This window comes from Lonchura striata, chromosome 8, assembly GCF_046129695.1.
Source record: "Lonchura striata isolate bLonStr1 chromosome 8, bLonStr1.mat, whole genome shotgun sequence".
In the NCBI taxonomy this organism is placed as follows: domain Eukaryota; kingdom Metazoa; phylum Chordata; class Aves; order Passeriformes; family Estrildidae; genus Lonchura; species Lonchura striata.
Window position 1 is genome coordinate 21,616,473 of NC_134610.1, and position 16,347 is coordinate 21,632,819.

Below are 16,347 nucleotides of genomic sequence, written 5' to 3' on the forward strand. Positions count from 1 at the left end.
GATACGAGTGAGAAACTCAACCATCAGTTTGGGCAATGCTTCAATTTGTCCTTGTATCCATTATGATGATTAGATAGTGCCTCTAAAACAAGGGTCTTGAAGCACTTCAAATATTCCAACATGTGGCAATTCTCCTGTGAGAAAATACTGCTGCTGACAAGGAATCTGAGAAGCAAGAAACTGCCACATGGCAGAGCGGTGTCTGTAAGATAGTTGCTTTCACCTGAAGGTGTAACAGAAATGAATGTTACTGAAAGCAGTGGAACAGACCTTCTCCAGAACTAGACTGACTCTGCTTAGCCCAGCTGGGGTGCTAACCATGGGGAGGCAGCCTGGGACCTCCCCAATGACTTTGTGCAGCAGTTCTGGAGAGGAGAGATGCTGTCAGAACGCTGCCTCGCCCAGAGCACGGGGTATAAATAGCATCGCTATCGCCGCTGGGGCACTGGGAATGTGGAGCAGGACAACCTCCCTCCACATCCTCACCCACTTGGAGCCAGAAGAGCTGTCAGATCTTGTTTATTCTCTGGTTTGCACAGCCTGTGTCAGCAGAGATGGGAACAACTGGAAATTGAGGTTAGTTTGTGCTCTACAAGAGCCGAAACAAAAAATGAGAATTGCAGGTGGTTGGCTTTTTTGCTTATAAATTGAGTGAAAGTGGCCACCTTTCTTTCAGGATGGAATAGCAAATTTTCTTTAAATTGAGATCTGGAAACAGAAACATTTTGCATTTTATTCCAGGTCCAACTAACTTGATACATGCCTCCATACAAAAAAAAATCTGAAACTAGAGGTGAAAATTTAATATAATCCTTAGAATTAGAATTGCATATACATATGTACCTTATGTGTAAATAGAATATAAACTTCTGAGAGATTCCTAAATGAATGCATTTGTCATGGTTCTAAGGCTAATATGGAGGAAAAGCTGTTGATGAGAGAGCATAACATGCACTAGAAGCTTCTAGAGGCAAAGTCCCAGTTCTCTGCAGAGAAGCACTTCCTAGCCTTACCAGAGAAATGAGCTGATCTGGCTTTGGGCTGTGCACAAGGCAAACTCACAGGATCCACACATGCAGACTAAAAAAAACTGTTGGTGTGGTGGGACGAAATCACAGCCTAAATAAACTGAGTATTTAGAAGAAAGGCTTTTTCTCTTTCATCCTTTTTTTTTTTTTTTTTTTTTTCTAATCACTGGTAAAGCCTGAATTCAGGGACTAGCACTAGGAAACCAGAAAGGCTTAAATAACATCATGGTATTTGGAATCTGCTTTGGAAAAAAAAGTGCAAGTAACATTAAATAAATAATTTAGGAGACTAAAGTCCATCAATGCCTAAAAGCATTTCTGGATTGAACTGTCTTATGAGTTTCAGAAGGAACAACATAGAGCTGATGAGGTATTTTCAGACATTTTGGGGAAGTTTTTTTCCTGTTATGTTCTCCAGGTATTTTCCCTGCCTTTGAACCATTATCCCCCCTCAAGTCCTAGGAGTCTAATAGAAACATTGAATTTCCTGAGGTTTTCTTATCTGTGGGAACAGACACATTCTCCCCAGGGACTATGCTAGAGGCACCCAGCTCTCTCTCTGAATATTCATATTAGTGCAGTGGCTCAATTAAAGATATTTCAAAAATATGTCCAGTGCCAGTTCTGCTCCTAATAAAAGATTCAGCATCTTCTTTTCAGTGGAACTAGATCAATTTACCCCAAATCAGCATCTGCCCCAGTTTTCAGAACATCAAAAATAGAAATGAGTTCATGTCAGAAGTCACAGAAAAATGGCTCTGCTTAATATAGTAAGAGTTTGTTATAGTTTCTGGCCTTTTTGAAGCACTTCTGCATTTTCCATCTCCCAGTTTCCCAGTGTTTAGGCATGGCTCTGCTGAGAAGCTCTCTAGAACAAGATGTAGCATGGAAATGATTTGCTATGACTTCTTACACTAGCAAAGCACCCAGCACAAATGCAATAACCCCAGTAAAATCTGAGCCAGGGCCAAGTGGGTTTATTTGTTTTCAAGATGTGATACAAATGTCATTGGCAGAGTAACTCCTTTTAATACCAGCAGTCTCTTCATTAAAGTGATGCTTGAGTCTGTCTATACTAGCAAAGTCTTTGCAGGGACTGGTCCTCACCTGAGCCTTCACTCTTTATGCATATTTAAGGTTCTATTCTACTTCCATTTATTTCTGGAAAAACATGTTTTCTCTGGTCTGGAGCTCCCCATTTGGCCTTTCAAGAGGTCATCCTCAAAGAGAAAGCCAGGATATTGCTTCAGTTGAAGAGGGGGATGAGGAATCCAAATTAACATGGCTCATCAGCACCTTGGCTAACTCAGTTTAAGCAACCATGGAAAAACATCTCTCTGGAAGAACTGTTGGCTTGAAAGGGAATTATGTTGTTAATGTTGACTGATTAAGCAAGCAGTGTTGCAACTATTATTTATTACAATTAACTGGCTGTGCCCTCAGCACTAGTAAGATAGTGACTAGGAAACAGCATGAGGTACCCAGCACTGCACAAAGAGACAGCAAAAAATATGTCTTCTGGAGATAGATTTGTCATGTGAAATGCAAGAGAGAAACAAGACAATATCCTGGGGAAAATGATGCATGGAAGCACAGCTTTCAGAGCAGTCCTGACAGGCAGACACCCTCTTGCTTCAGTGAAGCACCATGGCACTAATCTAGGCAGAAGAGTGGGTTTGTGCCTTGGACTAGTGGCAGTAAGAAAACACCTGCAGGGTGTTCTGCTGGCTCAAGTCATCAGGAGCCAGAGATGTCTGAAGGAATACCTGTAACCAGCCAAGGGAGCTAAAACTTCCCCAGGGCCTATGAGTCACAAAAGCTGAAGGGGAGTGAAGACCTTTAAGGTGTTTTGTCCAGGTTTATTTTAAATTTGCCAAGTGATCAGGAAATTATTGCACTGACTAATAAATTTCACAACCCAGGAGATTTCTTGCTGTTAATCTCAGATTTCCACCTTCTTCTTCCTTCATCCTTTAAATCCTAGCTCCTCTTCCACAACTGCCCTTCTTATCAAGAATATTTTTCAAGCATAGTTTTATTTTTCCCCAGCCCCATGCAAGCAACAGGCGAAGGAGTGAGGTCAGTGCCCAAGTCCAAAGCACAGCACCAGGTGGTGAGGAGATGCAGAAGATATTCCATGTCAGATAGGGTGGACCCAGGGCAGAAGGTACCTCATTAGATGCACCTTTTGTATGGACAAAAAACTATGGAATGTTTTGAAAAAAACCAAGAGCAGAAATGGAGAGATGAGGAGATAAAGAGTGGGAAAGTGAAGAGCACTGAGCAAGGGGAATCTTACGTGTTTACTGCCCTAGTAAACTGCCTCACCAGAGGGAGAAGATGGAGAAAACCTTAAACCCCACTTGGATTACCTGTCTACGTCTTTTGGCCTAGAACCCACTTCACACCTTCCAACCCAGAGCTTCCCCTGGTCCTCCTCTCATTTCCCATCCACACGGCACTTTGCCCCTTTTTTCCTTGGATTTGCAGTTCCTCTATTGCCTTAACCTCCTCCTTCATCTGCCTGCCCAGAAGTGCCCAGCTGCTTCCTATGGAATAGATTAAATATCAGATGAGTAAGAAATTTTATTTTAATTTACAAGCTACCACAGTTATTGCCTTTTGGGGACAATATAAGCAACTATGAGAATTGTAAGGGACAGTAAAAAACATTCTTATTGGGAGGATCCAGGGGTAGAAGAAATTTATGGGAATGATTATGTATGAATCTATTCTGTCCACTTCTATGAAGTTACAGAACTTTGTAAACTCTTCTGTTACAGAACTTTTCCCTATGATTAAGTTCTTTTTGTAAGAAAATAACCCCACTGGCTTCAGCTCTGCTCCTTGTCAGCACAGGCGCTCCCAGAGCTTCCAGATAGAAGATACTCTTGTTCATCTACAGTGGGTGGAAGAATGAGCTTGATATCCATCACTCACTCACAACCCTGTCCACATTGATACATTTGTACCACAGACTGTGGGGAGATTTATTCCCCATAATGAGTAGGTGAATTGAAAGAAAGAAAAAGCCTTCCTGTGAGAAAAGGTGGGGATGAAATTTTAAGGGTGGTGAAGTGATTGCCCTCATTTGGTCAAATGACTCATTTTACAAGAGATCTCAGTGTGCTGGATTTCAGAAAAGCACAGTAAAAGGAAGGAAATCAAAAGATCTAAAGTAATCCAAATATGCAAAAAGATAGACCCAATCAAATCACACTCATGTCAAATTCCATTATTCAATTAGAGCTAAATAAAATGCTGTATCAAACAATGTAAACCTCTTTAATCTGATATATTTAAATTATTAGAAAATGGGTCTTTTATATTAGATTTATAGAAAAGAATGTAGAAATATCAGTATTTTTTTAATAAATTGGAAAAGGCAAAAATATGCTTATAAGTAGAATACTTTTCACACCTAGCTTTTATCCTGAAGGACATGCATTTAAAACTCAGTCAGAGCTGACATTTATAAATAATCATCCCTTTCTTTACTTATGGAGATTAATTAAAGACAGTTCAGACACCCTATATTTGCATTTGAGATGTGCTCATGAGAGACCAGACTTCCCCAGCCAGGAGAATATTACCGAGTTGGAGATCATTACCAGCCAGCTCTGCTTGCAGAGCTCCCTGTCACCTTGGCTACCCAGCCTGTTCCCTTCAGGCAGGAGACAACTCACATTCCAGGAGATTTAAGTAAGATTAAATCCTCTCAAAAACCCTGCTATGTCAGCACTCCTAGTAAAACTGTCTTTACATTCTTCTTTCAAACAACCCTTGGAGCAAAACAAAGGTTCATGGATTTATTCAGGAGACCTCTTGATAATTTAAAAGCAGCTTTCATGTTCACCCCTCCCCTAGGCACTGCACTCCTGTGATGACGATTCACTACACTGCCCCTCTGCCACCATGTTCCTCTACCTGAGCTTTGCTGCAGGCAACAGAGTCTGAGTGTTCAAACTGCACTGTTCCCAAATACCCACCCCACACAGACAGGAGGTGCAGGGAGAACTGAGGTCCCTTAGCCTGTGGTCAAGTCCCTGGGGTGTTTGCTAACCCCAGCCTGCCTCTGGAGTGGCTGCAGCTGTCATCTTCCCTTCTCCAAGGAAACACCGCTGCTTGCTGGGCACGTGCAGTTCTCTGTTTCTCCCCTCTCTACTAGGATTCTGCAGCATTTCCTATACAAAAGGATTTTTGAGACCTCTTCATTTCTGTGAGTGGTGATGTGACTGATCGAAGAAGCTGTGGGAGAGGGTTAGGGGTCCCCGTGTGGTGCCTTGTGCCTGCAGCACAAAAAGCAGATTAGCTGCAGAGGTACAAAGCAGCAGACACACTCCTGTTTGCTGTGGAGCCTCTAGGGACAGCAGTCACTGTTGATTAGCTGAACTGGATAAATTTATTTAATTTCTTGATTTGTTTCAAAAGTCTAGGTTGAAGACTCTGGGCCTGACATTTCCTTCCTCTCCACATGGGTGGCAGATTTGCTACTTGGCAGGCAACCTAGGAGACTCATGCAGACGTTTTAAATTATGACATCTATACATGCGAGGAAAAAAAATTGACAGATGCAAAGAAATTATAAAGAAGAGAAGCACACAAGCTAATGATGGCCATTCATTTTAGAGCCATTACACAGTACTTACTGAATTTACATAACTCTTAAGAGCTTATGTTTTTGCTTTTTATTCTGATAGGAGAGTGGACACATTTAGAGTTCATGAACACCAGCAGCATTCCTTCCATGGGAAGGTTGGTTGCAGCATACCCTGTAAGGGGCTTGTCCCCTTCTAGTCTTTTATAGCAAAAAATATCTGTGAAAGGCCACTCCATTCCACTGACTTGAGACGACTTACTTCTCAAGGTAAATTTTTCTGGTAACAGTATGTATAAAGGAATTGCAGTATGACTATTATAAAGAAAACAATCTGTGTGGAAAGTTTGTGCCATGGCTATGACCTCAGAGCACATATACAGTCTGTTTTTGGAAAAGACTGAAAAACTCACAGCTCCGAAACCTTCCATAAACAGTTTATGGAAGAAAAAGAAATAAGCAAACCCAAAAGAATGAAAATCAGGTTATCAGATTATTTTCAAAACAGATGTGTTTCAGGCTGTTAAAGGAAAGCAACTAGGGAGCACAGATGTGCAAAATTAAACACTTATTATCCTACATGCACTGTAGTACATGGAAAATCATGATCTGCTGGCATCGGCACGAATTATCTTCAAACTCTAAGGAACAAATGAAAATTGCAAGACATTGCAGATATTTAGGACACCTCAGGAGCCTGCGAAAAAATGCTCTGCATTGAACTGTCAGCCAGCACAAATATGTTTTGCAAGCATTCATATTAAATGTTTCTTATATATCACTCTGTACATGGTTTCAAAATTTGTGCTTAATGGAAGTAATCAAATGAAACAAAACATCCTGATCACATAAAGTTTCTACTTTTGGTGATTATCTGCACTCAAAAGCCAGAAGGTAGTTTAAATAAAATCAGATGGAGGATAGGTAAATTAATATATGTGCATGCATGTGGACATTCCCCCATTCCGACATGTGTGTGTGATGGAAATCAAAACTGAAAACAGGAGACATTTAACGGATGCTTGCAACAATCTGCTGTTCTCTTAAAAGAAATAAAAGTAGGTTTTTGGGTTTGATTTTTTTTTAACATTAAAGACAACACTTAGCCTTCAAGTTATATATATGAAATTTGTACTGTCATCTACAGGACTCCAGTAAAATATCAATTTACGTAGTCTTAATTTCAAGACTGGCTATCATCAAATGTATTTGACCAACAAAAGGTTACATTACTCAGTCCTTACTGGACACCTATTACAGACAGACACAAAACACGAATATGTTGTACTGACATATACTGCTCTTACTAAGGAACATTGGTTGTTTAAAGCAATTAGAACAATAAATAGAAGCTACATAGAAGACTAAGTAAATTTTATTAAAACACAACGTAGTTGCTAATGCCAGTATATCCAACAGCCTCATGGCATAAACCTGGCTGGTTTGAACACTCAATTAATTGACACAGGAGAAAAGCCAGAAACTAAGGGAAATGCAGCCCATCTGCTCAATCCAGATGCAGCAGAACATACTTCTAACCTCCAAAGCTATTTTCCATCGACAAACTGGGATAAAATCAGTTTAACCATCTAACTATAGATCTAAGAGACTTTTTTACGTTGAAAGTAAAACTGGACTACGTTTGAGTTGAAAGAAAACTTTGCAGTTTCTCTCACCTTTAGCAACTCTCTCAGTATAAACCAATTCTAAATAAAAGAGGTAACTAGATATGGCAAATATTATTGAAACAAATGCGTTCACACAAGCAGCCACCAACAAAATCCCGGTTCCTTTGCTGCATGACAGGAATGAGGTTTACTTGCAGCAATGAGGTTAACTTGCAGCTTTTAAGTTCCTAGAAAGTCACAGTGCGCATACCACCGATTTCCTTGCAATACCAGACCCATTTCAAAAAACGAGCTAAAGTGCCTTTGCCTGAAAAAGAAATTAGATAGGAAAACGTCTTACCTTGAAATTATGAACCTTCTCGTATTTTGGAACATGTTCATTTTCCTTCAGAGTTGCTCTTCGGACGAGCGACGTCAACTGCGAATAAGCAAAGAGTTTAAGAGGTTGCCAGATTGTCACGGACGCCTTGCGAGCGCCCAGTTTCATGCCCAGGGCGGCGAGCAGCAGGTCGCGCTGCCGGCCCTCGTGCCCGGCGCGGTGCCCGGCGCTGCCGCGGGCTCGGGGCGCTGCCCAGGGCTCCCTGGCCGGCATGCTGCCGTGAGGCGGCGGCCCGCCCGCGTCACACTCGGACCATGCCGCAGCCTAGGCTGCTGGGGCGGGCGGCGCGGCCATGGAGGGCGCGGGCTCGGCGCGGCGCGGGGCTCGGCGCTGCCGGCGGGCGGCCTGCGGGCCGGGGGCGGGCGGCAGCCGGCGGCGGGGACGCGCAGCCCGCGGCCGCTGCCTCCATCGGCGGCGGCCGGCTCGGGGGCGCGGGGACGCGCACGCCTCGCGCCCTGCTCCCGCCCGGCGCGGGCGCGCCGCGGCCCCGCGCGGAGCGGAGCGGAGCGGGCCCGCCCCGGGGCGGCCGCAGCCAATGGGGCCCGGGCCAGAGGGGCGGAGCGGCCCCGCCCGGCACGGCCCGGCCCCGCCCGGCCCCGCTCCGGGAGAGGCGCCGCGGCGTGGGCCGCGCACCGCTAGGAAATGGCACCTCTGCGCTCCTGGGGGTGCCGATGCCGCGGGAGGCAGGGCAGCGAGCGGCAGCCCCGGGGACCGGCGGGAAGCGGCTCTCCCCGAGCCCCCCGTCTGGCGTGCAGCAAGAGGTACGGCCAGGAGCGGGTAATGTGAGCGCTGATGGGCACCCCTCTCCCCTTAAAATTACGCTTTCAGCACTTTTCGCGTGAAAACATGCTCACCAATCTCACACCTTGTAGTAATGTGAACACAAATGTCAACCCAAGTTCACTGCAGCGCTCCATGCAGCAAAGACCGGAACCCCGAACTGTTGGTGACGCCTCTCCTTAGAAATTTACAGATCCTAACAGAAGGTGAATGACCACAGTCTCCACTGGACTGAAACCTAAAGTTTAGATGGATGCAACTGACGACGAAATGTGTACAGGGCAGCCTGGTCCTGGCCAGCCCTCACACAAATTATTTCACACAACCATCAAAGCCCCGAACTGCCGCAGGAGCCGAATCAAGGGGCTGACAGAGGAGCGGGGCAGACTGTGCCATACCCACCCGGAGCTGCCCCCCCGGGCAGCCGAGCTCAGGCGAGCCTCCAGCTGAGCCCTGACAGCCGGGAGGGCTCACCGCGGTGGCCACTCTGCCCCTTGCCTTCCCGTGCTCTCCAAGCATTTGCGAACGGTCTTTGTCAGAGACAGCAAAACGGGACCCTTGATCTGACTCCAGCCAAGCTTTGCAGCGTGGGGCTGACCGCCCTGCTGAGACGCAGGTGCCAGGGGACCTTTCCCTTCCTGCCCGTGCAGACAGCCGGCGCGCAGCCCTCCCTCCCCCTGCTCAGCCTGCCGCACTGCAACCGCTCTCCCTGCCGCAGCGGAGGTATTTTTATCTCTCCTGAGTCAGAAACCGACGACAAGCACAGCTTGTCACAAGCTTCTGGGTGGAATTGGTATGTGCTTTGCAGCTGGATCGCAGTGTTCCAGTTTAGCGCGGTCCTGCCAATACAGCTGAGAATAGTGCTCACTGGGAGCCCCTCTTCTGTTCTCCTGTGTGGCCACCCGTACCTTCCCGACAGGTTTCAAAAATCTGCTGGGTTTCAGCACAGGATCATGGTGCAGAGATTAGGGATCAAGGCTGGTGCTTCACTAAACACTAATCTGCAATACAACTGATAATTGAAACACTGGCTACAGATTATTCACGAAGATGCTGTCAGGCATTACTGGCTCATACAGAGGTCTGACTCAGTTCCCGGTTTCAATACAGGCAGGAGGCTGCTTGATCCTTCCTGTTAAGAAATACTTTTCAAAAGACTACCTCAATCTGCCTGTCTTGCTTTTAACCACTCCTTTCTAATGCAGGTGAATGCTCCTCTGGCATTTTTCTGTCTGTCCTTGCAAGTGTATTAACACTCCATGGCAACAGAAGATCAAGATAACTGAGACGACAAGTAAGAGATGATAAAAACTGACACTTTATCTACACAAAGTGTGAAAATAGCATGGACTCAGGGGAGCTCCGCTCCTCTCCCCTCCCTTCATAGTTTAATTCCCAAGAACTACATCAGGTGAAAGTCCTCATGGAACAAGGTAGACCTACACCTGCCCCAGAGGGGTCATCCTTCCCAAACAACTTTGAATGACAACAGGCTCAGGGAGTATATAATGAATTCTAAAAACATTTCGTTACACTTTTCTTTGCAACCTAAAATTCTTCTTATTTTTTAAGGGGAAATAAATGCATCACCAAAACTTCATTTTAGAAATAAATTATTTGAAAATTGAATTTTTTGGAAATAAATAACATAGTGATTTTCAACAATAAATTTACTATCAGAATCAACTGTTATTATTTTGTGTAATTCCAATTAAGAAGCAAGGTAAAGCGGGCTGAAATTCCCTTTCAATCACTAGTAGAGCAGATATCTGGTTTTTTGTATACTTACTCCTTAATTGTCAGCTTCCCTTTTCCTAATTCTGAAGAACTGAGTTATTTTCAATGGCACTTTAGAGTCATGCTAGTAGAAACAGATCTCTGGATCCTGGAAAATTAAATCTAAGAATGCCAATAAAAAGGTAAGCAAAACTACCCAACAGGGAAAGGTCCTATCTCATGGTTGTACTTATGAAAATGCATTCTAATCTGGAAAGTATTTATACAATTATGAATTTTAATTTTAACACTGCTTTATGTTACAGTACTCTAACAGAGACTGCTTATTGGTTCCACATAAATCAGCTTCCCATTGTTCAATGCACAGCATTTTCTGCTGTTCACAAATAAAGGAGTACTGGGCTCACCACCTACCCTTACAGCCATTCGCCTGGGCTATACGCTCTGCAGTGGTGTACCCCAGAAACAGAGATCGAAACAAAGTTAAAGCCATAGCAACTGAAAAATTAAAATTTATACAACTGCTTTCAGCTGATGCAATTTTATAATGTGTATGCTCATTCTTCTGCCATTGCCTAACTTTGGATGTTTGGCTTTCCTATTTAATGCTTTTCTTTACACACAACAAATCCCTTGTTTTGAAAACCAAACTGAAGAATGAAATTTCTGTTGTACATACTTTCCTGACAACAGTTGGGATCATCAGGCAGGTCCAGATCTTTCACTTTTTAGTATGTGAGATAATAAAGTAAGAGAGAGCAAGCCACTGTCCTCAGGCAGCCATAGCCACTGCAGAGATGAGTCATCCCTGAGAGCAAACACGTGAAGTCTGGGACCTGGGCTTAAATCCTGCAGGAAGCTATCCACTCCCAAGACACTCTCCTGCTCCAGGCTCTCTGTGCTCTCTCTTGCCTGTAGCCTGCAGGTCCTGCTCCTCTTCTTACACCTTTGCCTGGCTTTTGATTCAATGCCTGCTCTCCACTAGTGGCTCCTGCACTCCCACCCACCAGCAAAGTCTCATCTCTAGAGCCTTTCATTTTCCAGCAAATTATCTTTGTAACTTGCTCTGCCTGAAGATATTGCCTGAAGATACTGTCTGCTACATACTGGATGAAAAAGACATAAAAATCTGGAGAGGAAAGTAATTTCCTTTCCGCTTTCCTAAGTCTTAATTTTTTTGGGTTTCTTAGTAATTGTGTGTGACAAACATTTGCAATCACAATTGCACATGCAGGGAGGAATATGCTGTGCAGACTATGAGGAAGGAAACTGCAAGGCTGTCATTCTTAAATTTAATTTCAGGACATGATTTCACAGGACTAAGGTGAACTGAAAATGGAATGACTGGAAGCAACAGCTGAGCAACTTCTCAGCAGAGCATGCAACCAGAGCAGCCTCAGTCCTGTACATTTTAGTGATTTAAACACTAAAAAGCCAAACCCAGCAACACAACGGCCTTTAAACCATGGCATCTGTTTAGAGGTTCTACAATTTACATATGGACTGAAGGGGGGAAAAAAAGGAAAATAAGAGTGTAATGTGCTATTTCAAATGTTTCCATTTGTTGTAAAACCTCAGCTGTAAGAGTTGTTCAGTCTAGGTCCTACTGGCTCTCCACTTTCCTTACTTTCTCCTGGAGTAGTCCTTCAGGGTGCAGGAGAAACAGCTGTTCTCTGAGCACTATATGCTCTCAGTGTTAGTGAATAATGTATGCATATTTGCTGGTACTAATCTCCCAATCAGTAAGTCTTATTATGAAGCCTTCACAGAATTGATTTAAAAGTCATCTGCAACTTGCAGTAAATTCCAATTAGTCACTCTCTGAAAGACACATTATGTAAGTTTAATCCAGTCACACAGTTCAGTCGACATCATACAAATGATCTTTCTAAAAAGGGAAATCAATGCATTCCCATTTGTTGAGTAATAAAGTGAAATTACTTCAGAAAAAAAAAAAAAAAATCCCAAAACCAAACCCCAACCAAAACAGAAAAATTCAAGTAAGGTTAAGATCACATGTCCTAGAATAACCAGATTAGAGTTGATAAATTGATCCTGAAGCACACGTGCATTTCCAGTACAATGTTTAGTCTTCTGAGCACATGGCTCCACTCTCAAACACAGATTCATGTTTTCTTCAGAATGCATGTGTAGTACACTGCAGGCTTTTCATTCTCAAATGGTATTTTCATGTTGTTATAACTAAATATGCCTTTATTATTTCAGAATTTATATATAATATGATCCCTTCCCTGTATTTTAATAATAACCAGCAGTTATAGTGCATGCATTTTTTAAAAACATCAAAGATGATTCCCTATTGTACATGTGTCAAGAAATAAGACATTTAGTTTTCTATACAGTGAGCCACTGTACATTTTGCAGTATTCTGTTTCACTGTATAGCTAACTTAGCCAAATGCATATGCTCAGAAAATCCTTGCTGTATGAACACTTTTATGAGCATATTTTATGGCCTCAGTGCATGATTTTCAAAAGCTAATCAGTCAGATTGTGAAACTGAGCCCAATTTCCTCAATGCTGCTCTTAGTGGAAGTTTGTTCCAAGCTAAATATAACTTTCCCAGTCATATCTTTCATAGGATTGTTCTGAAGGAGAAATAGGAGCTCAAAATCTTACTTTTTAAATCAAAATGGTGATAATCTGCTTTCAGTGAATTTTCTTCACTCGTAGAATGCTAATGCCAGGCACTGCCTCTGCTCACATGGTGTGAGGACAGGGTAGGAATGCTATTAAAAGTTCAGCCTGAAAGATGGCATCTCAGAAGGTGGGTGGGAAGGACCATCACACAGCCTCAGCCACCAGGGACTTCTCTTGCCATTCCAACACAGCCACGTTTACCTGGCACACGTACATACACCTTCAGGCCCCCATGGTGCTCAGGGAGAATGGAATCCTCAGGCAACACCGAGCCCCACTTTCAGTTACCCACAGGGAAGCTGGGTTTAAGTCATGGTTAAATGATGAAATCTTACTCCTGAGTAAAGTTCTGGCTATTATAACAAAATTTTCCAAATGGACTGACTTCTAATTAAATCAGACCTTCCCCACCCCCTCCAGTGAAATACCTATGCCAAATCTAGAGAAATGGCTATTTATATTCTATATCTATAGCTTCAAATTAACGTTTTATATCTAGAATCTTAAAGAAAGGTGTAAAAAATGTTTAATTAAAAATGTAATTAAACAAACTCTGCCAAAATGTTGACTTGACTTAAAGTAAAGCAGTTAAATAAAATAAACACATAAATAATAAAATACAAAGTTAAAATTATGGAAAAAATATTATTGCCTGATATTGCTTCTAGAAATTACTGCATCAAAAGAGACTTCCTTCAATACTGTATTGTTCATTACAATTAAAGTGTATAGGCATTATTTGGGAAGACTATATGTGGTCCCAGTGGTGTGCTTACCATACAGAGCATACTCATAAAAAAGCAGAGAGACATTAAGGGAAGCCAACAGAAAGGTTTTTCTGTAGCTTTCCGCCTAAAACCTCCTGGTCACTGCAGCTGATTGGGATCTGGTTTATTTTGTTTCTAGTGGCTGACAGGTTGTAGCTTTGCTCCTGGCAGTTACTGATATGGGCCTTTGGAATGACAACTCTAAACTCTGCACCAGCAAAAAGCACTCATGTGACCACTCCTCTCTTTCAGTTACTGGCAAGGCAAAACCAATGAACATTTACTTTTCTGGATAGTGGTACAAAAGCAAGGCACTTTTCAGTGGCAAATACAACCCATTCTTTTCCTTGGGAGGGGGGATATATTTTGGTATATAACTGCATTTTCTCCCATCCCTTTGTCTTTGTCTCTGCAGAGAGCTGTGCTGCTGTGACCGAGGCTCAGCTGACATTCATTGCAGTGAAGGGTCACTCCAGCAAAAGCCTCTTGACTCATGACATGTCAAGGCAGACTGTACTCCAAAAAGACCTTAAAAGTAATTTATAAATGCCATGTGCTCTATAGGAGTGATAGCAGTTAAAATGTAATGCAAATTGGCAGCTGCACGGATGCTCCTCTTTTGGCAAATGCTCTTCATTACTGATATACTAAATTAAAGTATTGTAAGAAAAAACAGGCTATTAAGACTAATAGTTTGAAACCACAAGGGACTGGTGGCTTTATTCCTCATCTGACCCATACTGTTATAAAGATTTCCTCAAATAAAAGGAAAGATAAAAATAAAAAAGAAGTCTAACCATACCCTTTGATGAGAAAATAAATGTTACGTTTCCTTTATAATATACATTTAAGAATATTACAGATAAAATAAATCTATAATCAACTTCTGTTATCTTTTTGTAACTGAAAATGTATACACTTAGGGATAGTGAAAATAGTGTAATCCACAAGGTGTTTCTACTCATATATTTATAAGGTGTTTTTTAATTTTTTCCTTGTGGAATAGAAGTTTTGGCTACTGGTATAACATGGGCAAATGGTATGGAAATTTCTTTTTATGTCTCATCAATATTTTCTTACCTAATGTATTATACTCATTTCACATTAGTCTTGACTGGCAGTCTAATGCATCTAATACTAGCCTTCTTTTGTTCTACATGGTAATTCAATTTAGACTAATTCAATGTATGTTATAATTGAAAACTGCAGCTCATTAATTTCTAAACACTCTTTGTATTTCAGACTACACCTGCTCCTTTGGCACAGTGTCTATTCTGAATCCATCCACTGCTTCCTGAATAAGCTATGTTGCTATGGCACATGTGCTGTCACAGTTTCTTTCTTTATCATACTTTCAGTCCATAATCATACTTACTTAGCATAAAGAAGAGTAAGAATGCAAAGTCTCCTAATCCTTCCTGAATTACCATTTGATTTGAACCAATGAGTCAAGGTGAAAACAATGTTTAATTTGAAGGAATACTAGAGTTGTCAAATGGCTATATGCAACGTGCTTGCAAAATTTATGATGGTAAAAACCTGCTTATGGACCACCTCACTGCAGAAAAATTAAACAATCGGGTAGCCCCCAGTGCTCCCCAACACTCCTCAGGGACTCTGACGAGCAGTTTTGTAGCCCCATGTGTGTCCATGGGTATAGCTGCACCAGTGGGTCAGGGTCTGTTGGTTTTATACAGTGCAATTAGGCACATTGAAAAATCAGATGGGCTGATCATCCCTCAAATGGGTCTCATGTGGACTCCCACTTCCTCGCATAAATCTGTATTTAAATCAAGACTGCTTTTAAACCTGCAATGAATGAAACCAGAGTGGAATTGGCAGCAGAATTAGTCTGCTCCCAAAGTCACATTTTCAATAATTAACAAAATATCAGTTTATTTCCACCCATAAAGTCTTCTAATCCCTGATCACATTCTCAGAAAAGGCTCATTTCACTTCTGTTGACCAGTGTTACAATTTTGTCCTCTCTCCTTTTACATACATGGTTCATCTTTCCTACTTATTCCCTCTAAGCTTCCTAATTAACATTTTAAAATGCTTCCGTCAGGAAAATCTTTTCTATAAGGGAAGTAAACATCCCATTTCCCTACAGAAAGCTATGACTATTAAAAATTCTTGAGACAGGCACTCAAGAAATCATCACCTCGAATGGTCAAAAACAGCATCTTTGAAACAAATTTAAATAACCACTTGATTTGAAAATAGAATGATTTTTAATTATTCAAAATGGGGCTGGCAGTGTAAGGCCCATCATAAATCTTGGCTATCAGAATATTTACCTTACAAGGAAGAAGCCCTGGCATGTGGACAGATCATACAACCTCTGTTACACAGGAGAGACTCTAGGGTTTTTCATTTTCCCCTCCAGCAAGACTGTGGTTTCTTACAACATAATGTTTAGTTGATGTCTATTTTCAGTTGAAATACACTAGTCCCAGGTCCCAGTCCACACCTAGGATTTCAGATGCATGTTGTCTTTGACCAATAGTTTTATTTTGAGTACAGGTCACATCAAAGCTAGAAGACTAAGTTTAGGGTATATTTGCATTACTTAAATTCACTGGAAATAAACAAAATGTTAAACCAGCACAACTTCTTCTTTCTTTCTTAGCATGCTTTTCATCTTACCTTACAGGGCAATTTTTCATTTGTACTGCCACCATCAACTAGCACTTTTATAAGTTTTCTAACCCTGAAGTTGTGTGAATTTTCAACAATAAAAACAGCCCAAGAGAATTAACCCATCAGGT

The 16,347-nt window shown here is 42.0% G+C and overlaps 1 protein-coding gene across 2 annotated transcripts in view; it reads right to left on the reverse strand.

Moving 5' to 3' along the window:
• The window catches only part of CHN1 (chimerin 1), an 88,474-nt gene that overhangs the window by 20,852 nt on the left and 51,275 nt on the right, over window positions 1-16,347 (reverse strand). For both annotated transcript variants that reach the window (XM_077785063.1, XM_021552393.3), the window contains one exon: window positions 7,594-7,671. In XM_077785063.1, the coding sequence (XP_077641189.1) occupies window positions 7,594-7,671 (78 nt within the window). The remainder of the gene's footprint in view (window positions 1-7,593; window positions 7,672-16,347) is intronic.